The 27718-nt window shown below is 41.1% G+C and overlaps 1 protein-coding gene across 3 annotated transcripts in view; it reads right to left on the minus strand.

The window, feature by feature from the left end:
- Mtus1 (microtubule associated scaffold protein 1) overlaps positions 1–27718 on the minus strand; it is a 164288-nt gene that overhangs the window by 84127 nt on the left and 52443 nt on the right. For all 3 annotated transcript variants that reach the window (XM_070016322.1, XM_070016323.1, XM_070016321.1), the window contains exons 2-3: positions 22496–24680; positions 17240–17441 (exon numbers count right to left, since the gene is read on the minus strand). In XM_070016322.1, the coding sequence (XP_069872423.1) occupies positions 17240–17441; positions 22496–24544 (2251 nt within the window). In that variant the 5' untranslated portion in view covers positions 24545–24680. The remainder of the gene's footprint in view (positions 1–17239; positions 17442–22495; positions 24681–27718) is intronic.

Consider the following 27718-nt stretch of genomic DNA (forward strand, 5'->3'; position numbering starts at 1 on the left):
AAGGAGCAGTGATAGCCATAAAAAGTAAAAAATGGCCAGGTACAGGTGGCTCATACTTATAATCCTTGCTACTCAGGATGCTAAGATCTGAGGATCACAGTTCAAAGACAATCTGGGCAGAAAGTCCATGATGCTGTTATCTCTAATTAACTACCAAAAATCCAGAAGTGGACCTGTAACTCCAGTGGTAGAGCACTAGCCTTAAGCACAAAAGCTCAAGGGCAATGCTCAGGTCCTGAGTTCAAGCCCCAAGACCAGGACACAAAAAAAGTGAAAAACTCCAAAATTGGATTTCAATTAAGTAGCTTGAAGATTGATAACCAAAAATGAAAGTTAACAGAAATAAAATTTCATTTTTACGTGACTCCTCTAAAAGAAAAAAACATTTTTTAAGAAGTTTATCCTGAATTTGTATTATTGAAAAATGCTAAGAAACTATACTGCAGTCTTACAGGACTTAGAGGTGCCACAAAGTGGGTAAGAAGAAAGGGCAAAGATGAGAAATTTTCCTTCATACTTCATACAAGTAATACTTATATATGAGTTGCCATGACATTTTCTTTGGAGGATGAGCTTTTTTTTTTGGTGGTTGTGGGGCTTGAACTCTGGGCCTGGACACTGTCCCTCAGCTCTTCAGCTCAAGGCCAGCTCTCTACCACTTGAGCCACAGTGCCACTTCCGGTTTTCTGAGCGGTTTATTGGAGATAAGAGTCTCATAGATTTTCCTGCCCGGGCTGGCTTTGAACCATGATTCTCAGCTCTCAGCCTCCTGAGAGCTAGGATTGCAGGCGTGAGAGAGCATATTTTTAGGGGCTGGGGGTTTAGCCCAGCGGAAGGGTGCCCACCTGGCGCGCCCAAGGCCCTGGGTTCGGTTCTCAGCCCTGGTTTTAAAAAAAAAAGACATATAAAGCTACAAAAGACAAAAAAAAAAAAAAAAAAAAAAAAAAAAAAAAAAAACAAGGCAATGAGAGCATATTTTTATATTAAAGTCAATGGGGCCAAAGAAAATACCTAAGACAAAACAGACAAGCCAAGACAGTGTAAAGTAGAATAGATTCCAATAATCACTTTCCTCAGGTGCATCTGTAAGCTGCAGCTCCTAACCCCAATTTACAACAAAAGAAAAAATTCAATGCCTTAATTGATCATTTTATATGGCTATTATGAAGGCAGTCACTTTTACTATGGGACAATCTTCATGATAACATAATGGAAATAATTCCCAGGGCTGGAAATGAAAGGCAAAGAATGGACTCTGAATGTGACTTCTTTGTCCCAACACTCCTATTAAATGGTTTGTTTTGCAGGAGAAAGCTCCCAGGGCCTTCACAGGTGCACAGGGTTGGGCCTCCTCCATTCTTAAAGGAAAGGCCTGTAAAAAAGGCAACTCCCAACTTGCTTGGGAAACACCTTCAAAGAAATCAGAACAATCCTTGGGGCTGCTAATCATCTCCCAGCCAAAGCAATTTCTCATCTCTGAAATATCAACTAGAAAAATGTGTTCTGCTTCAACACATTTCTCACAAGCCTCAGCACTGCAAAAAAAAAAACAAAAACAAAAACAAAAACAAAAACCTGCTGTTCTTTGTATCTGATAAAATTCTGAGGAAGAGATTCAAATAAACACATAAAAAAAAACATGAGCTACTATTTTACCTGCATTAAATAACATAGATCATCCTAATAAAAAAAATCTGCACAAAAGATTCACGTAAGAGAGTGTGTCACAAAAGCATTCACTTGCTTTCCCAGAAAGTTAACTGCATGCATCACCATGAAGCTCAAATGTTGACAGTGCAAGAACCACGCCCGATCCCTGACCTGAGAAATCACTCCTGAGTATCGGCAGGAGAAAGTGTAAACTCCTAGTGAAGACCCGGATGGCAGGCAGGTGGGGGAGGAGAAGCACCACGGCCTTCTTAGCACCTGTGTCAGAACTTGATCACATGGCAGTAGAGAGCAGAACTGGCCAAGTAAATAATCTGAGGTAGAGGATGCGGTTAGAAGGCTGGTGGACCTGCCAGAACTCAGGAAGTGGGAATTCTAACCAGATGACGGAAACTCCACTGCTGAGGTCAGTTTGTTAACACAGAACATTAATAAGGCATACAAGTGGAAGAGCCATTCACTACTAGAGTCAGAAAGGTAAAATGCTAAATAATTAAAGACAAGAACATGTTTATAGCTATACTTAAATCTTGGTCTGTTTACAGGCAACTATATAAAATGACCTTCATAGTAATTAACCATAAGAATTATCAAATTAAATTACTCAATGCAATAAAAATTGTATTAGTTAAGGTAGAAATAAATTGCACATTGTCTAAACATAGGCCTCAGGTTCACTTGCAATTAATTCTAAGGGCAAATACTCTAACAATAATGTACCTGTCCTGTATAAAAAGTAGCATTCAAATAAGCCTAATAAACTACTTATAATGTACATACTATACAATATCAAAACTTTTCTTATAAAGAAAACAGAAAAAGGGATGTTTTTATAATAGTTCACAAAGACAGACAGACAGACACACACACACACACACACACACACACACACACACACACAAAACGGAGTTCCTATGAGTGAAGTTTATCAAAACAGTACTGTGGGGCTAGGCACCAATAGGTCACATCTGTAATCCTAGCTATGCAGGAGGTGAAATATGAGAATCAAGGTTCCAAACCAGCCTGTGCAGACAAGCCAAGAGGATCTTATATCCAGTTAACCAGCAAAAAGTGGAAGTGTGGCTAAAAAGGTAAAGTGCCAGCCATGAACAAAAAAGCCAAGTCAGTGAATGAAGCTCCAAGCCCAAGCCCCAGTACCAGCAAAAGAAAGGTGTGAAGATCACTAAAATAAAGAAATAAAAGATTGGAAAATGAACTGATGCTAGTTTTCCACTGATGTTTTTCTTTGGGGGGTGGGGTGGAGGTTGGGTTGGTCATGAGGCTTAAACTCAGCCTGTGTGCTGTCCCTGATTTTTCCCCCCCAAGGCTAGTGAGCCACAAGCTCCAATTTTGGTTTTTAGTTGGTTAATTGAAAATCAGAATCTCACGTCTTTTCCTGCCCCAGCTGGCTTTGAACCATAATCCTTCAGTCTCAGCCTCCTGAGTAGCTAGGATTACAGTTGTGAGCCACTGGCACTTGGCTTCCATGGATTATAATTGAATGCTATTTCAACCTAAAATCCACAATTGATTGTTGTGGGTCCTGAGGTTTGAACTCAGTGCCTGGGCACTGTCTCTGAGCTTCTTTTGCTCAAGGCTAGTGCTCTACCACTTAAACCACACTTTCACCTCCAGTTGTGTGTGTGTGTGTGTGTGTGTGTGTGTGTGTGTGTGTGTGTGTGTGTGTGTGTGTGTGTGTTAATTAAAGCTCAGAGTTTCCTGGATGGGCTTTTCTGCCCAGATTGACCACACTTTCACTTCCAGTTGTGTGTGTGTGTGTGTGTGTGTGTGTGTGTGTGTGTGTGTGTGTGTGTGTGTGTGTGTGTGTGTGTGTGTGTGTGTGTGTGTGTGTGTGTGAATTAAAGCTCAGTTTCCTGGATGGGCTTTTCTGCCCAGATTGTTTAGAACAACAGTCCTCAAGCTCTCAGCCTCCTGAGTAGCTAGGATTACACGTGTAAGCCACTAGCACCCAGCACAATAGATTTGTGTTAGAAGGAAGAACTGAGCGCATTTTTTTAAAGTTACCTACAATAATTAAGATAAACATAGCTTTAAAAAACATTCTAGAACTGGCCTGTAATATTAGCTACTTGAGAGCCTGAAATAGGAGAGCAGTTTAAAGCTGGTGGGGGGATGAGGGGGTTGGGGATGCTTAGCACAGTGGCAACAAAGTATCGTTCTAATCAATGGGGGAGGCTGGGACTGCCAAGAGCATGGCTCCAAGCCAGCCTGGGCAGAAAAGTCCACAAGACTCCATCTCATTATAGGAAAGCTATATACAATGACGTGCCTGTCATTCTGGCAAGTACAAACTACAAAACCCTCTCTCAAAAATAACCAATGAAGAGAGGAATCTAGAGTCATAGGTCAGATGTAGAACACCTAACCAGCAAACACAAAGCTCTGAGTTCAAACTCCAGTACACATACACACACACACACACACACACACACACACACACACACACACACACGTGAGCAAAAGAGAGAGTATAACAAAATCCAAAACAACTCCATTTGAAAATAGGTAAAGGACCGGAACGAACATTCTATGAAGAAGATATACAAACAGCCAATGGGCACATGTGAAGACCCCCTCAATATCACTGGTCATTGGGGAAATGCAAATTAAAACTATACTTTATAACCACTGGATGACTAGTTCCAAAAAAATTATCAACAGCAAGTGTTGGCGAGGATGTGAAGAAATCCCAACCCTGTGCAGTGTTGTCCCTGTGGAAAATAGCATGGTAGCAACACACACACACACACACACACACACACACACACACACAAATTAATCATATGATCCAATCACTTTAAGTCAGGGAATACCCGGGAGTGAAAGCAGAGACTCAAGAGATATATGCGCTAATAGCAGCATAATTCACAGTAGCCCAAAAGTGGGAGGCACCCAAGCGTTCACAAGCAGACATATAATCAAGGTGCACTCACACCATAGAATGTACTTCTGCCCATATAGCTGGCTGCTGATGCTCACACCTGTAATCCTAGCTACTCAGGAGGCTGAGATCTGAGGATCGCGGTTCAAAGCCAGCCCGGGCAGGAATGTCTGAGAGACTCTTTTCTCCAATAAACCACTAGAAAACCAGAAATGGCCCTGTGGCTCAAGTGGGAGAGCGCTCACTTTGAGCTGAAGAGCTGAGGGACAGCGTCCAGGCCCAGAGTTCAAGCCCCACGACCAAAAAGAAAAAAGAAAAAAAGAAAAAGAAGGGAAAGAAATGAGCACTGGTTGCTCATTCCTGTAATCCCAGCCTTAGACCTGGAAGATCACAGTTCCCTGGGCAGAAAAGTCTGGAAGGCTTTATTGCCAATTAAGCAGCACAAAGCCCAATTGGGGGTGTGACTCAAATGACAGAGTACCAGCCATGAGCAAGAAAGTCAAGCGAATGCACAATACCGTGAGTTCAAGCCCCCGTACCCATACACCGACACAATAGTACCATATAAATATTACCTCTCAGTCCTCATCATTCATTAAGTTGGATTAAAAAGAATTTAATGAATGGCCACTCCTTTGTACAACTACTTAAATATTGAAAGATATTTTAATAGATTTAAAAACAGAAAAGGCAGTTACTGAAGTCTAATAAGTTTTCAGCCAGTTATTTACAAGGATGGCTGCTTTTCTGTGTGTAGAAAGATTTTGTTATACATAGAAACAGGAAAATCCAGAGGCAACAATGTATCTAACAACAAACATGAAGGTTAAAAAAGGAAAAATCCCAGGGCACCAGTAGCTCACTTCTATAGTCCTAACTACTAAAGAGGTTGAGACCTGCGGATCACAGTTCAAAGCCACCGGATCACAGTTCAAAGCCAGCGGATCACAGTTCAAAGCCAGCGGATCACAGTTCAAAGCCAGCATCTTCTAGTAATCACCAAAACACTGGAGGGGTAGCTATGGCTCACATAGTAAAGAGCCAGCCTTGTGCACAAAAGCTCAGGGACAGGACCCAGACCCAGAGTTCAAGGCCCAGGACCAGCAAAATCATCATCATCATTACTATATACAAAAATGAAAAGGCATAAGATAAAACCAAGAACAAATGATAGTTATCTACCCCTCCCCAAAGTAAGTACAATTCTTTTGAAATGTGTGCTCAACACCCTTCCCCACCACCCAACTGTCATTTCTACCCCCCATCTCCCTTGCTGCTGCTCACGTATAGATAGCTGTTAGATACTTGCATCCCAACCTCTCTTGATGTCCACGTGATCGGGCCTGTACCAATGAGACATATTACAAATAAGAGCGCCAGGGGGTAAGCTTCTGAGAAAGATTTTTTCTCCCTGATAAATGTAGAAAGGCATGTCAGGAAGAAAGCCTCGACTCAGGAACACGACCCTTGGCTTCCAATCTCTGAACCGTAGGAATTTGGTTGGAGGGGTGTGGAACTCTTGGCGACCATATTTTAACTGATTTTTGCCACTGAGAAAAGCCCATGTCAAGGCAGCAGGAGTGGAAGGACAGAAAGCGGGAAGATGACATTAATCACTACAAATGGTAGAGCAGCCTACTTCTAGGCTTCCATTAGCATCACTCAACTGTCTAGTTTAAGCCAATTGGTGGGGTTTTCTGTGATCTGAAAACTGTCCTCTTAAATGCCCTAACTCTGCTGCCAGCAGTATTTGGTTGCAGTGGGTCTTGCTTTCTCCATGAAAGGCCATGAGGTCACTGCTCTTTATTTTTTTGTTTATCTTTTTGCCTGTCGTGGGGCTTGAACTCAGGGCCTGGGTGCTGTCCTTGAGCGTGCACTGTCCCTGAGCTTCTTTTGCTCAGGGCTGCACTCTACCACTTGAGACACAGCACCACTTCTGGCCTTTTCTGTGTATGTGGCACTTAGGAATCGAACCCAGGGTTTCATGCATGCTAGGCAAGCACTCTACCACTATGCCACATTCCCAGCCCCAGGGTCACTCCTCTTGACCTTCATTTCCTACATTTCCTAGCTGTTCCTTTTTGATCTCTTGTGGTTCCTCCTTACCTTTCCACTCCCTTAAGCTTAGGAGTACCCCAGAGGTACCCATGACCTCCTTTCTATATAAGTACTATCTTGGTAGCCTCATCCATCGTGGTGGCTTTGCATATCAGCTATATATTACGTATCAGCTATAATATTAATTCACATATCATATGCTTTACATATACCTTATATATTACTTTACATATCATCTATATGTTATTGAATCCCAAATTTATATTTCTTCCACTTTTATTCTATGCATTCTGGACTTCTTATTCCATTAACTTCATACACACACACACACACACACACACACACACACACACACACATTATTAATCTCAACCAAGCTCCTGATATCTCCCCTTCCCCCTTCCAACACCCATGTCTCCATCAGTCTCTCTCATCTAGAAATGCCATCCATTGGTCACACAGAATGTTTATAAGTCATCCTTGGTTCCTTTCCTCTCTGTGCTCTCATTAACCATCTTAAGAAAATCCTGTTGGCAAAGCAGGGAAGGTGGCTCAGTGGTAGAGTGGCTACCTAGCATGCATGAAGCCCTAGGTTCGATTCCTCAGTACCACATAAACAGAAAAAGTCAGAAGTGGCACTGTGGCTCAAGTGGTAGAGTACTAACATTGTGCAGAAGAAGCTCAAGGACAGTGCCCAGGCCCTGAGTTCAAAGCCACAGCACTGGCAAAGGAAAGGGGGAGAAAAAAAAAAAAAAAAAGAAAATCCTGCTGGCTAGAATCTTCTGTCTAAGATGGTCTGAGAAACCATCACCTTCGACTGTGATTGTAGCAATATCCCACTGCCACTGATCTCAAACTCACATCTATTTATTCTCAATACAGGTATCAGAGTGACCTTGTCAATCCTGAAGTCATTCAAGGTCAAAGTCAAAGTCCTTGCCAATCTCATCTCCTACTTCCAGTTTTTCTACTTTATCTTGGCTTTGAAGGTCACTACTCAAGCTCTACTTCCAGGACTTTTCCTCTTGCTATTTGCTCCAACAAGAATGGTTTCTAGCCGGGTGCTGGTGGATCACGCCTGTAATCCTAGCTATTCTGGAGGCTGAGATCTGAGGATCGCGGTTCAAAGCCAGCCCGGGCAGAAGAGACCGTGAGACTCCTATCTCCAATAAACCACCAGAAAACCGGAAGTGGCGCTGTAGCTTAAGTGGTAGAGTGCTTGCCTTGAGCTGAAGAGCTGAGGGACAGCGCCCAGGCCCAGAGTTCAAGCCCCACGACCGACCAAAACAAAAAACAAAAAAGAATAGTTTCTACACAGGAAAAATATATTGAAAATGATGTGTTCAACTTGGGGTTGGGGGGAGGACTAGGGGGAGGGAAAGTAGGAGAAAAATGAGGGAAGGGGTAAAAAGTTTGATAAGAAATGTACTTACTACCTTACTTGTGTAACTATAACCCCTCTGTACATCACCTTGACAATAAAAAAAATCCTAAACAGAGGGGGAAAAAATGATTTCTACCCTGTTATTCACAAAGCCGGCTCCTTCCCTATAGACAGTTATCTCTTTCCTTGCCACTCAATTTTATATCCTAACCGATTGTTTCATACATTCCATTCTGCTTTACTAGGATCTTTCCTCTCTTTTTAGAAACTACCACTGTACTTATTCATATATAGATGTCTCTCACACCATGATGAACCTTTTTTTTTTTTTTTTTTTTTGGTTGGTCGAGGGGTCTGAACTCTGGGCCTGGGTGCTGCCCCTCAGCTCTTCAGCTCAAGGCTAGCACTCTACCACTTGAGCCACAGCGCCACTTCTGGATTTTTCTGCTTATTTGGTGCTGAGGATCAAACCCAAGGCCTCATGCATGCAAGGCAAGCACTCTACCACTGAGCCACCTTTCCTAGCCCATGATGAAACTTTTGAGGGACTGTTTTATGTCTCTATTCACTGTGGTACCCAACAAGCACTAAGACAACTGTATTTCCCAGTATTCAATAAATACCTGAGTGCCAAGCATAAACCAATTAAAATAAGATACCATGTTTCACTTTCCTAAACATGAATATTTGCAAAGGGTGCTACACATACCAAGATACTGGCAAGAGATCTGGAAAAGACTCTTAGGTACTCAGAGTAGAAGCACAGACTTGTATGCTGTTTTTAAAGGGGAACTTGGCAATGTGTAAGAGTCTTAAAAATACCCACACCCTCTGAGTCCATCTATAGGAATGTATTTAGGAACTTATCTGACTTGTTCTTTGTACTTACATTAAAAGTTCTTCTGTATAGAGTTGTTTAATATGCTGGGGAAATAAAGCTGGAAATCACCTTAATTAAAAAATATCCAAAGAAATAAATCACAACTGCTGTGTTTGGATGATATATTGAAAACTCAGCCCCCAGTATAACAGTGCTCAGAGGTAAGGCCCAATCAGAAACAGGTCAAAGGGGCCCTGCCCTTAGTAATAAATTAATGGTATTCAGGAATGGGTATGTTACAGAGTAACTGGACTTGTGAAAGTGAATTCCACACCCTCTTCCCTTCTTGTTCTTTCCAGCTCTTGTGTTCTTCTGTATTATGCCATGGGACAATGATGGTATCATGCTCTTACTTCCAGTCTGTGAGGCAAAATCGATTTCTATTATTTATAAATTTCCCAGTCTGTGGTATTTTTGCAATCTCAATAGAAAACAGACTAAGATCAGATTCAGATAATAAAAGTCATTTAAAACCATGTTACTAAAAAAATGAAAGAATCTGCCCAGTGTGTTGGTACCATCCTGGAATTCCAGCACTCAGGAAGCTGAGGTAGGAAAATCATGAGTTTGAAGTCAGCTTGATCTACATATCCATATATCTTTATATAGTGAGACTTCATCTCAACAAAAGCAGAAACACACTAAATGGACACAATACCTTTCAAACAAAAAGAAAGAAAGAAAGAAAATTCAACTAATTAATTGCCTACTGAGGTTTCTACCAGTAGAAATTGTCCCCATTAAATAAATAAACAGGGGCTGGAATGTGGCTTAGTGGTAGAGCATTTGCCTACCATGCCTGAAGTCCTGGGTTCGATTCCTCAGTATCACATAAACAGAAAAAGCCAGAAGTGGCCCTATGGCTCAAGTAGTAGATTGCTAGCCTTGAAGAAAAGCAGCTCAGGGACAGTACCCAGGTCCTGAGTTCAAGCCCCAGGACTGACAAATATATATGTAAACAAATGTGCATAATATGTTAAATACAAAAGATACTAAGAGGTTTTAAGTTCTGATGTTCAAAAATTATTCAGTGATAGATTAAATAGGACTTTTTCCTTGCAAATTTTCACATAAAATGCTGTACTTTTTTAAATAGCCTGCAGCAACAAGGGCAGTAAAAGCTTGAAAATTATCAGAATTGACTAAGAGGGGTAGAATAAGGTCTGACTGGCTTAGAACAATGCAATGCTCTGATATCCCTTTTTTATAGATCGGTGTTCTGTATGTTGATTTCAAGAATAACAATCTGAGCCTGGTTCTGGTGGCTCATGCCTATAATCCTACTCAGGAGGCTGAGATCTGAGGATCGAAGTTCAAAGTCAGCCCAGGCAACAAAGTCCATGAGACTCTATCTCCAATTAACTACCAGAAAACCAGAAGTGGTGCTGTGGCTCAAGTGGTAGAGTGCTAGCCTTGAGCTGAAGAGCTCAGGGACAGCGCCCAGGCCCATGACTGACCAAAAATAATAATAATAATAATAATAAAAAAGAACACCAATCTGCTGTGTTGAATCTGACCATCCAGTCTGTTCTATACTTCCTGAACATCTTGACTGGATACACAAGAGTAAATGATATACTAAGCATACTTCATGAATCCATTCCAGAATAACTCCTAGAGACTGCCTAGAGAGATGAAGGACTCACGGTGATGATGTCAGTGATGACAGTGGCCTCCCAGGTGCCAAACCTCCTTCTCCAATCCCTTCTCTCCAGCCTCTGCCCCACACAAGGCTCAGGTATCTCAAGGTCCTCCAAGCCCACACTGTCCCTGTGCACTTGTGGAACCATAAGACACCCAGGACCATGAGATCTGTCTGCAAAGTCCTTGAATCCCCATCAAGAGTTTCCCTCCTGTTTGGTCTCTCAGTGAGGTATTTCTTGACCATGCCATTTAAAACCTAAATCCCTTTGTTGCTTTTCTTCTCAGCACTCATCACCATCTATTTACTAAACATTTTGTTTGCTTAGCTTATTTTCTCACTTGCTTTGTGAGAACTCAAGATTCCCCAAAGACAGGAATTTGTCTCCTTCTTGGACTTCACCATCTCCAGAATTAAGAACAAATCCCAGCACCATCAAAGCACTCCTTGGCTGGTCCTCAGCTAACGAGACCTTTAAGGAATAATGCCATAGTGCCAATACTGCTATCAAGCCGCGGTATACATAAGCACAGACTCTGGTATTTTTCTTTTCTTTTTTTTAGTCCGTTGTGGGGCCTGAACTCTAGGCCTGGGTGCTATCCCTCAGCTCTTCAGCTCAAGGCCAGCACTCTACCACTTGAGCCACAGCACCACTTCTGGCTTTTTCTGCTTATGTGGTGCTGAGGAATCTAACCCTGGGCCTTATGCATGCAAGGCAAGTGCTCTACCACTGAGCCACCTTCCCAGCCCTCTGGTATTCTTATAAAGAGAAATTCTGAGACACACCTATGTCTTTATTACATACCAAAATAGAAACTCTGAGCAGTACATTAAAGACACCTTTCAGCACAACTTATTAGACGATAACTTCTGGCTTTTAATGAATGCGTGAAAATGTGAAAAATCGTTAATTTTTACTTATTATTACTCTCACACTCATACAGAAAAGGCCAAAAGGTATAAAGGTGATTTGGTGATTTTAAAATCCTTTCAACACTAAATCTTTGGGAAGTAATAAAGTTTGCATAAACCAATAAGATGTAAAATAGTTGAACCATTACAAGTTTCAGATACACTACTGCCTGGAGATGACTATTAACCCACAATAGACTGAACTAAAGCAAGAGCTTATCCTTTGGAAATGTGATTTTTGCAAGTCTAGAAGAAATTCAAACATCTCTTTTATGGGGCCTTTCTTCAGCTCAGAGCCTCTCCACACCTCTTATTCATCCCTTTGTGGCTTTGTGAATGTGGCATGAGAGCCATGAGCCACCCTCCCCAGGGAGGAGGAAGGACTACAGGGAAGGAGGATGTATGTCTGCTTCTGAAATCCTACCTGGCTGGGGCAGCTCACGGACAGGACAACTGAATGACTGAACTGAGAACACAGGTATTTAGCAATCTAAAACAGGGTATTACCTCTGAAAGAGAGAGCTGGAAGGATAAGTCTCTGAAGAACGCAGGAATTAAACCATTACGGGACCCACCCCTCACTGACAGACATGCTCACTGACAGAGCAATCATTTATGTAATAGAAAACCATTACATCGTGGTAAACTGACAAGAGAGCTTTAAGGCAAGGGCCTGAAAAGTGCCACCATCCCTAAATCATTCAGCAGAGACCAAGAATTGTTAAGCTGTTCACAATTGCTGGTCTTATAGTGCTTCTTTAGACTTGATGTCAAAGCTAAGAAAGACTCCAGAGTCTGGTTTGTCTCCTCTGTCACCTCCCCATTCATAACCTCAGACAAATCTCACCTATAATATGACAATAAGCTCCAAATTTCTGTGAGGATTATATGAATTCAGACATGAAGGATTAAGACAGAGCTTGGAAGCTGGTATACATCTTATAGCATGAGCTGTTATCATTGGTATTACAGTGATTAGGAGTTATTTCCCATTCTATCACATCTTAATTGAGTACATTAAGAAAACACACATTCCCAAAAAGCAAAAGTACTTTGGATTTGGCTTGTTATAATCTTTTATAATCTGCTTTCATAAAGATATCTACATTACACCAAGTAAAAATGGAGGAGCACTATTAGATTTAATTATAGTTTTCATTTTAAAGCTTAAAAAATGGCTATTTCTCAGTCAAGAGGATTTCTCCTTAATAAAAAGGTGAAACACTGGTTTGGTGTCTTTAAAGTGCCTAATTTACAGTAAGCCAGGCTGTTTATACAGAACCATTTTTGTAGGAACGTTTATTTTACCCAGAGTATCTTGGAGCATTCATCCAGCCAAGGTCAACCTGAACATTTGGAATCTTGAGTTTGGCTGATAAGGAAACATTTGCCATTGAGTTGGTGAAAGAAGGGGACCCATTCATTCGCATTAGATCACTTGATGTGTTCTCCAAGGCATCAAGAGATGACAACACAGAGTGCTACCCAGTTGCAGCAGCCAGAATCCCCAAGCCAGCCACTGGACCAGGTCTGGGAAGATGGTGAAGAGCCCAGGCAGAGGACGTGCTGACAAGGAGTGTCCTACCACCAGTTCTGTCATTAAACGCACAGAGCACAAACTAGCTCAGACTGCCACCCAGTATGATACGGAGCATCCATGGACTTTAGCAGTGTATTCAATGCCACCTCTTGCCATCATTTTGAACTTAATGATGGACTTCACAGACCATGGGAGCATGTGTGTTCTGGTTGCGATCACCTGCAGGAGAATCTTATGCTCTCCTAAAGGCATAATGCTGGTAGGTTTCACTTTTTCATTTTATATTTACTTTTTAAATTGCACTTGCTCACATACCAGTGTTGATGAAATCCCCTATTTGGGATGCTATTTTGGGATAGTGGGATGTTATTTTGAAAAAGTGGCAACCTCAACTCTGGGTCTGTTATTCTACCCTGTTTTCTGAAAGGACTTATTGAAAATCCTACAGCGACTCAGGATTCTTCTGCTTACCTTTCAGTAGAGTAACTTTGTACAAGAACAGTGGATATCCATTTGCTTTCAACTTTCGAATACACAAACACTTCATTGTACAGAAAATGGCAAAAGGCTTTGAGCCATCTAAAGGCACATTGTTTTCGCTCCTTGAGTTTTCTGTTCTACTTTTAACTCTGTGGCGATTACATTTCCTATTCCAAACACCTCCCAACTTATTGTGAACATCCAAACAAGCTAGTTGTTATTTTTTAAACATAATACAGCATAACCAAGTTAGTCTCCTGTCTTTGCTCAGGCTGCCATAACAAATACCACAGACTGAGCGCTTTATACAACAGAAATTTATTTTCTCATAACTCTGGCAGCTGAAAAGTCCAAGATCAAGTTGCCAATTGATTTGGTTCCTAAGAACATTCTTCCTGGGCTGCAGAGAGCCACTAGTTTGCTGTCTTATACACTGATGTCTCTCATCCTCTTCTTTAAGGGTGCCTGCCAGTCCTTATTGATTCAAGTCCCACCTTGATGACTTCACTTACTTTTGTCACTTTCTCATAGGCTGTACCTCCAATTACAGTTGCATCAGAAGACAGAGCTTCCACATATGAACCTGAAGTGATACATTCCTTTCATAGAAAAGAAGCCTTCTAACTATTCACATATAAAACTCAACTTCAAATCCATCATGTTCCTGCTTACATAAAATTTTCTTCCATTCCTCATGTGTAGAAAAGCACCAGGTAAAACCATTTTGAACCCAGATTGGAAAATGCAAAGGCCAAATTATCAAGCTCATTGACACACAACGATAACTTTCTGTCTCATCGTGAAGACTAAACAGATCTATTTTTCTTTTGTTAAATACAACAGTATGTAGTATGTGGCAAAAAGGATCTAAACTGCCCCACAGTTTGATCAATTTCATGAAAGAATTTCCTGAAGCATTGGGAAAGTGGCTTAGTGGTAGAGTGCTTGCCTATCATGCATGAAGCCCTGGGTTCGATTCCTCAGTACCACATAAACAGAAAAAGCTGGAAATGGTGCTGTAGCTCAAGTAGCAGAGTACTAGCCTTGAGCACACTGTGCCCTGACTTCAAGCTCCAGGAGCGGCAAAAAAAAAAAGGAGGGGGGGGGTGGAATTCTCTAAAGCCAGGGTTCCAGTGGCCCACATCTGGAATCCTAGCAACTCAGGAAGCTGAGATCTAAAGATCATGTTCAAAGCCAGCCAGGGCAGGGAAGTTCATGAGACTCTTATCTCAAATGGACTACTAAAAAAAAAAAAAAAAAAAAACGCCAGAAGTGGTGATGTGGTTCACATGCCAGAGCACCAGCCTTGAGCAAAAGCAGCTCAGGGACCTTGCCCAAGCCCCAGGCTCGGCACAAAAAAAAAAAAAAAGAAAAAATTGAATACTGAGCCAATTAATGTGCATGTTCATACCATACTAGAACCGTATCAGTAGTGGCTATCGCTCAGAAAATTAGGAAAGCTCTGAGTTGTACCGGGAAGGATAGGATTACAAACGGCAATGGGGCTTTTGATCCCCAAAGCCTTCTGCTGGATAGATGTGAAGGCTGATGCCAGAGAGGGAATGTCTTGCTCAGACAATGCACTGTTACCAGAGTGGTACTAGAACACAGGCCAGGATACCACATGCCCAAAGGTCACAGGTGCTCCTAACATCCAAGTTGGAAGGAGTCTCGTCCCTTGGCAAACACAAGAAGTCCTATCAAGCAACAGCAGTCAAGACCGCAGCTTTGACGTCACGTCGGCCTTGACTCCCAACCACAGCAGCATCCAAAACAAGCATTGCTGCTTCTCCCACCTCCCCCCCATGCCTTTTAGCTTCTCTTCTGCTTTTTCTCCCAAATGAGAATACTTCAAGCTAATGAGTTTCTCTCTTTCCCCTCAGCCTCTGGAGATGGCAATATGCTACAAATCCTTCCTTCTTCCACTCATACCTCTTCCTGGATCTGCTCTCCCAAACCTCATGACCCTAGCCATAAACCTCAACAAGAAACTTTTTTTCTTTTCTTCTTTTGGTGTCCATACTGGGGCTTGAGTTCAGGGCCTGGACACTGTCCCATAGCTTTTTCACTCAAGGCTGGCACTCTACCACTTCAGCCACTTTTCCACTTCCAGCTTCTTGCTGGTAATTAGAAATAAAAGTCTGTGGGATTTTTCTGCCTATGCTGGCTTTGAACCTCAATCCTCAGAACTCAAATCTCCTGAGCAGCTAGGAATACAGGCATGAGGCACCAAGTTCCTGGCCTAAACAAACAACTCTTAGCACATTTCTGCACATCAAATTCTTTCACTAGCAGCTTCACGATAGCATTGAAAAAAAAAACAAAATTCCCAAATTCCAGATTGTAGTAAGATAGATCCTCTGGGATTTACTTGGTTTTGATTCTGTAAAACATTCTCACATGTACAGACACATGTCTTTAGAGGCAGATCTTTTAAGACCAGTCAAAAGTAGTCACTACTTTTATAAGGGAACATCTAATCTATCTGACATGCGTTTGATTTGCTCAGGATGTACCTGCAAAAACAAGGGGTGTTTCCTGCAGACCGCACTTGGTCAGGTGGCATGGCCAGCAAGCTTATCATATTTGGTTTATTTGGTTGGTCATGGGTCTTGAACTCAGGGCCTGTGCACTATCTCTGAGCTCATTTGCTCAATGCCAGTACTCTACCATCTTGAGCCACCGCTCCACTTCTGGTTTCCTGGTGGTTAATTGGAGATAAGAGTCTAATGGACTTTTCTGCCCTGGCTTTGAACAGTGATCCTAAGATCTCAGCCTCCTGAGTAGCTAGGATTATGAGTGTGAGCAACCAGTGCCTGGCTAGTTTTTCACCTTAAGTATCTATAAAATAAGGCAGACTTTCTCATTTCCTGCTCTGATCCATGGCATGAAAAAAACAATTCTGTATTATCTGCCAAACATAGTAGGACCCTTAATAGATACTCAAATTTCATCCAGCCTAACACAATTTTGAAACTACTTCTAAAATAGATGCCAATATAAATGAAAGTTCCTATTAGAAAAGTGTAACTTGTTAGCGACTCTCACATCCCTGTAAACTTATGTCATCCCTGTAAACTCATGTCTTTCAGTAAAATTCAAAGAAAAAAATTGATCTCCTGATGGGGACACATTATAAATCCCCTACAAGACACTGAGGCACTGCTGAACACTTAATCATTTTCAAAAATAAAAAAAGTCCGATGAAGATTGATATTTATGCTGGCACTTGTGGCTCACACCTGTAATCCTAGCTACTCTGGAGGCTGAGACCTGAGGATCGAAGTTCAAAGCCAGGCCAGGTAAGAAAGACCATGAGACTCTTATCTCCAGTTAACCACCAGAAAACCAGAAGTGGCACTGTGGCTCAGTGTGATAGAGTGCTAGCCTTGAGTGAAAACAAGCTCAGGGTCAGCACCCAGGCCCTGAGTTCAATCCCCATGACTGATCAAAAAAGAAAAAGGTTCCGAATTCTTTAAAAAAAAATAAATGGCTATTTACAACAGCTACCCAGCTGCACAGTCATGCATACATCACTGAATAGTTTGTAAGTGGTTGATGCACATGGATTTCTCCCACACTACTCAAAGATAAAGGCCCGTGTTGTCTTTTTTTCCTATCTCCGAATGGGATGCTGAACCACAAAAAGTGAACCACTTCAGTAACAGAAGGTGTCAAGTATTATAACCACACCATCTCACTCTGACAAGCCTAATTGTGTATTCAAACTGCTTCGAAACTGCCCGAAGTGGAGCCAACTTATTTTATTCTTACCTGAGCTGGACACGCGCCTGATCCTCTGCGGAGATAAGGCTCGATCAGAACTGAGGTTTCTGCTGTCATTCTTCCGCCTCAAAGAGGAAACAGTAGGCCCCACTTTGTTTTTTGGGCCTGTTGTTTTCCTCAAACTGCATGAGTCAGTCTTGGACAGATTTCTACCTGATGTGGTGGTGGTGGTGGTTTGGGGAGCAGAACCCTACGAAAAAGAATAGTCACAGTTTCAGTCCACATCACACCTTCTACACACCATTTCCTTGTGGTGTTAGCTAAGTAAGAGAAAATTTCTGTCTCAATGGCTATGCAAGGTTAGTGTTTGACATCACTTTTTTTTTTTTTTTTACTATGAAGCAACTAAAACCTCACTACTATGTCTTCCACTCATCACCTGCTTTTGGACTCATCAGTGGAACTGTTCCCAAGGTCACAAGTGCCAACAAGCTGAACTCAATACACCAGTGTTCACTCCATAGTGGGAAAGGGGGCAGAGCTCTGGTATCTTTGGTTTTCCCTCACAGATCTCTCTCTCTCTGGATTTTCCTTTCACTGGGTTCTATTCTTGTGGATTTTTTTTTTCCTGTGCCAGTAGTATGGGTTGAACTTGATCTTGTGCTCTTTCTTGGTTTTTTTACTCAGGCTGGCATTCTACCACGGGAACTACATTTACACTTCCATCCTTTTGCTAGGTAACTGGGGATAGGAGTCTCTCCGACTTGTCTGTCCAAACTGGCTTTCAACCTAGATCCTCAGATCTCAACCTCCTGAGTGGCTAGAATTACAAGCATGAGCCACCGGTACCCAGCTTCTTCTATATCTTTACTTGTCTTCACTGGGACCTAAACTTGGTCCTGTTCTCTTCATTGCCATAAACTCTCCCTAATTGATCTCATCTCTACTTCATCACCACTTACACAAATGGTGCCCATGTCTATGGCACCACTCTCTCCTGAGATAGCCTTGTATTTAACTTTTGTCTGCAGCTCCCCAGAAGGATAATTCAAGTGCTTCTACTTAAGGAGGACAATAATCCAGTTACTACTTTGTGCTTATTAACAGAACCATTACACTGTCCAAAATCTAAATCATTTCAAATCTAAACATAGCAACTCATAATAATCCTATGAAACTGGCTTTTTATTATAGCCCAGTTTACACAAGAACAACATGAAAATTAAACTTAGGGGGCTGGGAAGGTGGCTCAGTGGTAGAGCGCTTGCCTTGCATGCCTGAGGCCCTGGGTTTGATTCCTCAGCACCACATAAGCAAAACAAAAAAGCCAGAAGTGGTGCTGTGGCTCAAGTGGTAGAGCGCTTGCCTTGAGCTGAAGAGCTGAGGGACAGCGCCCAGGCCCAGAGTTCAGGCCCCCTGACCGACAGAAAAACAAAAACACAAACACAAAAAGAAAAAAAGAAAAGAAAAAGAAAATTAAACTAAGTTTTACTCATCCCATATTCATAACATACCCATCTCAACATTAAAGGCACTAAGGGCTGCTTCCTTTCTTACTCGTCAGACCCCTCTTCCATCTGCCGTAGCTCAGCAGGATTAACTGAAATCCTACCCTCAGGAGTTTTCTGTACTTACCAGCTTCCAGTTCATTTTCCACTGCCCTGCCAGAGTCATCTAAACTTCACACGGAGTGGGATGGCTTTCCTCTTCTGTCCAGATAGAGTCCAATCTTTTAAATGTACATCATCCCTTGGGAGATGGCCACCTTTGCTATTGTCCTCAACATGATTCCTTACAGTTCATAACTCTGCATTCCCGGCTCTTCTCGTACTATCTGTAGTCCCCAATCAGAATGTCTTCTCGTATTTCTTCATCTTATTTATACACAGCAAACCTCCACCCTCTTACATTGCTGTCCCGTAAGTGAATGCAGCATTTCCCTCACCACCCTTCCTCCCTAATTCTCCCCATTGCTACCATCCTCTTCCCTGTTCTTCAAACACGGCCACCAATCTATCCCCATTCCTACCTTGGTATTTAACACACACTCCTGGCTTGCCTTCTGATACTCCTCACTGCCCTAGGCAGGACATTTGGGTAGGGCGTATGACTCTTCACATCCTAACATCCACTGCCATGTACAAATGGCACTAGTAGGTTCCCAATAAATGACCCTACTTCACATAGAGGAAACAGGGGTTCTGAGCTGTGCTTACTCTGTGCTGTAATTCATATTCTCCCTTCACATGAAAAATAACCTGAGCCCCCCAAGGACATCACTCTGCCAGTGAATGAGCGAACTAGGATTTGAAATTACTCCTAGTCCGTGATCATAACCTCAGTGTTGTATCTTCCCCACCAAGACCTTTTGGTTGAATCAATCACAAGAATTTGTTTCTAGTAAGGATACATACTGACCTATTTGTTGGTGGCTGTTGAATTCATACATTAGGTGAACTCAACATTACAATGGGATTTCAGAAATCCCAAGAGAACGTTAAGTCATGCTTTGGCACTGGAGAACACAGAAGTGGCCCAAAATAGTGATGGACAGTACACAAGCTCACAAGTTACCTTCTATCTCTACCTTAAAGCTGATATGTAAATCCCCTAGAGAAACTTTCTCTTAAGCAGTAATAAAAAGGGCTTGCATGTTAACACATGCCTGCAATCCCAGCTATGTGGGGGGCAGAGTGGGAGGGTGTAGTTAGAGAGGCTAGCCTAGGCAAAACAGTTATAGAGACCTGACCTCAAAAAAAGCTAGGCCTAGTCGTTTGCACTTGTAATGTCAGCTAAGCAGAAGGCAGAGATAAAAAGACTGAGCTCTGAGGCTAGGGGAGGAAAAAATGCGAGGCCTTATCTAAAGAATAAATATTTAAAAGTCTGGGGATGTGGCTCAAGTGCTAGACAAATACCTGAGTTCACATCCCAAGACTGTCAAACCATCAAATGAAAATAAAAATAAATTTTACGCAGACTTTTCACCAACTCATGAAAGTAAATTGTGCAGCAAATCAATGATTATGTCTTTTGGAGCCCAAATTCCAGAAGATTTTGAAATCCTGATGTGTGCAGCAAACACATTTGAGTAGGGAACTGCATATAAATGTCAGTCTTTCTACCTAACAGCCTTAAAATGTGGGTCACAATTGTCTCACTGTGACTGGGAAGAATAAATAATGGCAGATGTAAACCAGGCACTGCTCAGAGGTTAAATAGCATCCTGCATGCAAGGCACCTGAGCAAACACTGAATAAAATCCATTCCTTCCCTTTCTACCTGCTTTATCCACACTTCCTTTATCTAACAAACCATCAGAACACGTGCCTCTGCCACGGGTAACTAACTACACTTAACCCTCTATACCAAATTCTTCTGTTTCAGATAAATCCTGACCACCAAATGGCCAGGTTGTTATAGACAGCCTTGAGTAAATTAAGGTAGCCCAAGACGAGAACACAGGGAACATGACCATCTCTCCATCCCCATCAGAGACACAGGAAAGTAGAGTCCCTGGAGTTCTTTGAGGAAATCACGCAGTAAACATCACCCATTGAGCTCAATACACTATGGCTAGGAAAGCCTCACTTGACTCCTTTCCCACCTTCCCACCAAGAGAAAGTTGAAATGTGTAAATCCCAGAGCACTAGGCTTATCACATGGTCACAGAAAAAGATGTGTTCTTTATACCAGATGATAAAGAGTGCGAAGAGACAGTCCTTCAGTATTACATAGTCTCTCATTATGGATTCTATCTGGAAATTTCCTAAGGTGCAGTGGTGCTGCTTCTCCAAGATATGCTGAGATCCATCTCCACTGATGATTCTACTTCTATTACCTTCCTTCAGTACTACATCATGTACCAGCCTAACAAGAGTTTCATTCTATATATTGCAAATATAAGGCTAAGACTGAATGCACAAGAATCCTAGTTTCAAAATTTTATAACCAATTTATATTCAGAACCAATGTTCTTTAAACTTAGTTGAGTTTTGGGGATTTTTTATTTTTTTATTTTTGGCAGTGAGGCCATTGGTGCTCATACATTTCCCATAAATCAAGGAATCACTTTCATTTCTATGTGTATCTATAGAACACTAAACTAGAACTATTAATTAGCAGTAAGAGGCTATTGTAATTTGTACACTATAACTGATAGAAAATAAGTTTCCTTGGTTTAACAACAAAAAACAACTTGAAAAAAAATCTCAAAAAGTCATGAAGCAAACAGTTCCATTCGTTTAGAAATTTCCTGAGGTATGCCATTCTTCCCAATAGAGTTGGTGTTAAAACCAAAACACTGGTCCAGCTCAATGGTATCTTAGGGTTCTCGTATCTCCTAAAGGAACTGGACAGAGTCCTCCTGTGTGCCCCCCTTGAGCACTGGGTACTTCATTCTTCTTAGACAAGAGCCCAGGGACAAGCTGTCCGTGTCACATCTACCTTCCTCCCCTCTACCCAGCTCCATTCCTGACCCAGAGAAAAGACAAGCACCCAAGGACAGCCTGTGTGAGTCTGAAAATACACATGTCCCCCATTGCCAAAAATAGACTGAAGACATGTACACAACTCCAACAGCAGCCAGGAAAAATGTCCTTAAAGTTCACCAAAGTAGTTTCTTCATGTTCTTGACAAATTTAAAGAAAAATAATCTTTAAACTGCTGATGAATTTGTTTACACTTTAAATGAGACTAACTTCCTTGCATATTGGACAGGTACTCCGAGAATCATACTGCTTTTTCATTGTGCATGAAAAAAAGGACGTTATTCTATGTACAAAATACCAATATGTTAGGGCTATAGGAAATTTTAACATCCAATTAAGTCTGGAAAAAGTACTCTCCAAAAGTTCTGGTGAAAGGCAGAATCCAGACACTGCTCATAGGACAAGAGTATTTCCAAGAGCTACTTCTTCAATAAGAGACCAGAATGTTGCTAGGTTTACCAGCACTCCCTAGCCACTTCTTCAAAATGGATCAATACATTTTAAAGTTAAAAGCCTTTTTTTTTAATTTTTTCAGGAAAAAGAAACAACCCAGGAGCTGCTACTTAAGCTCAGCCAATTATACTAAAATGTCACCTTATAAAAGAAGGTCAATCCTCAACACCAAATGCTAGAATTGATTTTTTTCAATATGTAGGTTATATTATGACTTAGAATGTTAATTCCAATACGTACTGACTGAACACAAGACAAAGACTCCAAAATACAGTTTGCATACTCAGTTCAGTGATAACGGATATTTGTCAATATTGACAAATATGTTATTCTGTCATTCCCAGAAGCATACACAAGCACTCACCAAAAACAGAGACCCATATTCAATACTCGGGTTCATGGCTTCCTTCTGCGGCTCCTGTTTTTCTATAGGTGTGCCATTGTGTTTTTCACCCTTCTTTTCAGGGCTAATCCGATCAACATTGGTAACATAGGTTGTTTCCAGACATTCTGCACTTTTCATTTTAATGGGGAGAATGCCTTTGATCTTCTGAAAAAAGGCAGCCACAGAGCTGGGCTCACAGGCTGAATGACAAGAACCTGCTTTGTCAACATCTTCCTGATTCGTGGCAGATGTTGTTCTTGGAAGCCGGTGTGGGGCACTTTTAGCATGCGTTGTAACATGCACAGCCTGGCTGGTGATGAGTTTATTAAACTGCTGTTTATGTGTCTTGTTAATTAGGATTTCTGCTTTTTTGTCTGCTGTAAGGAGAGGCCTTGGTATTTTGCTCAAAACTGTCAACTGTTTGGAGGAGGGTAATGAGGCACTGGGTGACTGAGGTTTCGCCGTGACCTTCGATAGAGCAGGACTTTTGGATGGCAGTGCTGGTCTGGACATAACTTTGGCTTTGACATTCTTGAAGTTTGGCGTAGGGTAACTTATGATTTCAGTTTTTCGTACTTTGCTGCCATTAAGGGTGTTGCTCTTGGTTGCCAGTTTACCAAGGTTTGGCTTCGCAGTGTTCACAGGTTTTCCCTTCAAGTGGGGCAGGTTTTTAGGCTCTTGGTTACTCTTCACTTCATTACAGTCCTCTGTCACCTCAACAGGAGAAAAAGTAAAGCTTGTGTTTGAGGGCTGCGAGACTGGTGTTGACACACACAGTTTGGTTTTTGTGCAAGCATCATTTCCATCCCAGGTCATTTCGAGTGAGGAAATCTCCTTTTGTCCTGGGGAGCTACCTAGTGCCAGTTCCACAGTACTCTTGGGAGTTCCCAAATTCTTTACATTGGGAGTCATCTGTGGATCTTCAGCCATGATGGCTTTATGCTCTGAGTCCAGCCCTTGGGCTTTACCTTTATCGAAAGTTGGCACTAGTAAAGGACACTCCTCGTCAATAGGACAATTGGACACTGTTTCTCTTAGATTCTGGCCCCTTTCCGTTTGACTATATGAGCCTTGTGAATGTGTCTCACTATTTGCTTCATCTTTAGATAAACAAAAGAACTCTTGTAATACAGACCCATTGGGGATGGCCATGCCATCAGAAACTGTTGTTAGGGCTTGTATCTCTTTTTCTGCAATGAGTCTTTGCTGTGAGCCATCTGTGTACTCACTGGAGACTTTTCCTGAAGAATACTGACCCTGATTTTCAACATCTGGAACATCCGTTTGCATCACAACATCAGAACATGCGGTGTACGATGTGTTTGGGGCCTCTGATGATGTGGCTTGCGGATTTTCAAAGCTCTCTCCATTATAGTTAATTTCTTGTGCATTTGTTGTCACAGAATGGCATGATGGCCATGTAGAGCAGGATAAAGATGTACTTCCACTTCTCACGCTGGTTGGTTGTAGACTCCCAAGGGAAAGGAAAGGCTGGTCCTTTTCAATGACATGATGACTTGTACAGGGGCAATGAGCATTATCCACTGTAATGCCAAACGTTTGATTTAGCTCCAAGGTGACAGAATAGTCAGTATGGTTCAAATCATCATTGGGCATCCACATAAAAGGCAAAGAAGCATCAACACTCTGATTCTGAACTGCTTCTTGGGAACCATTACTGTGCAGGTATTCATGCTTCTCTGTAGTTACAAGTGCAGAAGATTGGCATACGGGATGTGTACATGTTTCTAGCTCATTAATAAAGTCACTTGAAGGCTTTTGGTGATTGAGTACTTCATCATGCTGATGATTTAAAGAAGTACTGTCATCATTGTCCACAGCGGAGTCCATTTCATAATCAGCCACCATGTCCTCTAAATGGGCAGAACTCCAGTTCACGTGAGTGGTTGAACAGCTTTGTAGACAAGGTGGTTTTTGGTTGTATGCATATGTATTTCCATTTTTATCACCAATAAGTAAAGAGGGGAATTCATCTTCTGTCTTCTCATCTGAATTCTCATCATTCATCCTGAATACTAATTTAAATGTATGCCATTTTATTTCTTCCTCTCAGATCAGAGAGAATGAAAAAATTGTTCCCCTAATTTTCAGCACAGTTAAAGTTTTTAGTTTAAAATTCTTCGAAGTTGAAATGATTTGTTCCCTGGAAGAAATAAAATAAGAAGTTACTCATTTATTTACACTTTATTTACTTCACAGAACCTGTCTTAAATGACTAATTAGGATATCATTAGTGACTCTACCATTCCCTTTTCAAAGATACTTTATTATAGAGAGTAGCTGTGACCAATCTACAACCAATCCACTTTCTCACTACTCCCAGAGACTCTTGTCAGAAAAGGAAGCTAAGTCTGACAATAGTTTTTCCTTGGTGTTGGTTGAAACCACTATTTATAATTTCCCTAGACAGTCCTAACTTAGGTCCACTACCCCAACATAATTTGAAATAAATGCCCTTTTCATTCTGAAAAGGGTCCCTACTGTGTACAAGGAAAGTGGTTACCAGACAGACCTTGCAGACTCAGCCAACAAGCTACAAAGCAAGGAAATTTAAGAAACTAGTATTTCCCTTTCCTTGTTTTCATTCCTGTCTTAAGTATGGTGCCATTTCCAAAGTGAAGGGAGGGAGGGCAAACTCAGAAGAGTTAAAGTGTTCTATTGAAAGTTCCTCAAAGATCAAATGAAGAGAGTTACTGTTTGTTATATACTGAACAATAGCCCCACAAATTCTTATGTTGAAGCACAACTCCCTCCCATATGAGATTATAGAGTCTTCAAGGAAATGATTAAAGCTACATCAGATCCTAAGGGTACAGCATTTATCCAACACAACTGGTGCCATCATGAGAAGGGGCATCAGAACTCAAGTCCTTTAATCAAGTCCTTTAAGAAGACAATTCTCACAAGACAGTAAACCCTAACAGAGCCCCAATGTTGGACTTTCCAGCCTTCTGAACTATGAGAATATTTCTGTTTTTTAAGCCTCCAAAGACTAGAGTAGCTTAAGATAGCACATGACTCAGCCACTCTACTCCACTTACTAAAGAGAATGGAAACATATGGTCCACATGAAAATTTGTGAACAAATGCATTTAATAGAACCATTATTTACAACAGCCAAAAGCAGACAAATCTACATGTCCATCAACTAGTAAGATTGGAAAACAAAATGTAGATCCATATAACAGAATATTCTTGGGCATAGAAATGAAAGCAACATTGATTCATGGGACAATACAAATATAATGTTACAAGTTGAAAATATTATACCATGTGAACAAAGTCACTTATAATGACTGCCTATAATGTGATAGTTTTTACACGAAATGTCCAGAACAGGCAATCTGGAGACCCAGAACAAAGTGGCTCTCTGTGACTGAGAAGGTGAAGAGGAGAAAAGAATGGAGAGCAGCTACCTGGCATGAATGTGTTTGAGGGCTAATAAAAATGTTCTCAAATTACATTATGCTAATTGCTCCACAATGCTATAAATATAATGAAAACTATTGAATCCTGTACATAAAACTTCAAAAGTACTTTTAATAATACTTTTTAAAATGAAGTTTTTGATATTTTATTGTAAAAATATTATACAGAGGGGTTACAGTTACATGAGTAAGGTAATGAGTACATTTCCTACCGAGCATTGTTACCTCCTCCTTTGTTTTTCCCCTTCCATCCCTTCCCTCCCCACCTCTCCAACTCCCCCCCTTCCTCTCCCCCCACCCCATCCCCCGCTGAAGTTGTAAAAGTTCGTTTTCAACATAGTGTCATGTACATCTCATTGTTACAATGGGGCAACCAGAATCCTTATTTCAGCATTTTGTAATTTCCCTTCCCCTCCCCAAATTAGAAAAATGTATATACAAGATGCAGGAAAACAAAATCAAATACTGTGAAAACAGGGGTTATACCATGGGGGAAGAACACACAAAAGAAAGAAACAAACAAAAAAACACATAGTACATTTTAAATACATTAAAAAGAATGGCAAGAAATAACAAACCAGTCATGTCCCTACCTTGGGGTTCATTTCACTTAATATAATCTTCTATGGTCGTATGCATGCACATAGCTTTTGACCTTTTCTGCTTGTCCTAGACTTGTACTAGTTATTGCAAATAAGGGAAACCATGGGACCTATGTTTCTTTGGGCCTGGCTTACTTCACTTAATATCATCTATTCCAAGTCTTTCCATAAAACAAGGTTTTTAAATGCCAAGAGTAAATGCAAAATAAAATTTTACTTAAGTGCTTAAGAAAGGTTCAATGTTCACCAAGGTATAACAACAAGTCAGAACAGACACAAATTCACTTGAACTGGCATTTTCATCCTGGTATTCACTGTCCATCACATGTCAATGGTGCTGGGCTAAATAAAATATCCATGAGGGAGAAAAATGACACCTGTGACCTATAAACTTCTGAATTTTTCCATCTTGCAATCTTTTCTCTGTATTCAAATTTCAGTGACCTGAATAAAACCCAAAGAATAGAAACTGTGGAAGGAGAAAAAGGATCAGTATCTTCACTAACAGTGCTTTCTGTATTTCTGGCTGTGCATCCTGAAACCAGTTTTTCGTGGGATGAAGAAAGGCTGTAATGTTTAGTTCAGTAGCAGCAAGATTTAATAATAACTATGTCAGAAGCCATAAAATTATATCATACATATTCAAGAGACATTCTGAATCCTGAAATACAGGCTCCATTTATACTCTGATGGAAAGCATGAAAGAGATGATCATTTTCATATGACTCTAACTTTAAAGGAATCATTCAAGGAACTTTGTTGGGCAGGACTTCCATAAAAACTGTTACGAGACATGAATGAGAATTTTTATCTTGTGGCGTAAGAAGCATTCAAGTTAAATCAAGAAATACATTTATTCACTTTCAGACTTAGGTATGGGAAGGGGTATCATTACTTCAAAAGCATTAAATGTATTACATCTTTCTGCATTCTTATAGGTTAACACTCACTTATGAGAGAGTCCACTATAAGCAAATATGAGCAAAGAACACTGCACAGATAAGCACTGTTCTGTGTAATCACAGAACTTAGTTGCCTTTATAAGTAGGATAAGATATAATTAATGATGGAATTTGTGTTACTTAAGTTGCCTCTTCACAGGTACACAAAAGATACTTTTAACTGACGGAAACCGAATACTTCATGTGATG

Source organism: Dipodomys merriami, unplaced genomic scaffold (genome assembly GCF_024711535.1).
Source record: "Dipodomys merriami isolate MVZ:Mamm:240054 unplaced genomic scaffold, mDipMer1.0.p SCAF_12, whole genome shotgun sequence".
NCBI classification, from domain to species: Eukaryota; Metazoa; Chordata; class Mammalia; order Rodentia; family Heteromyidae; genus Dipodomys; species Dipodomys merriami.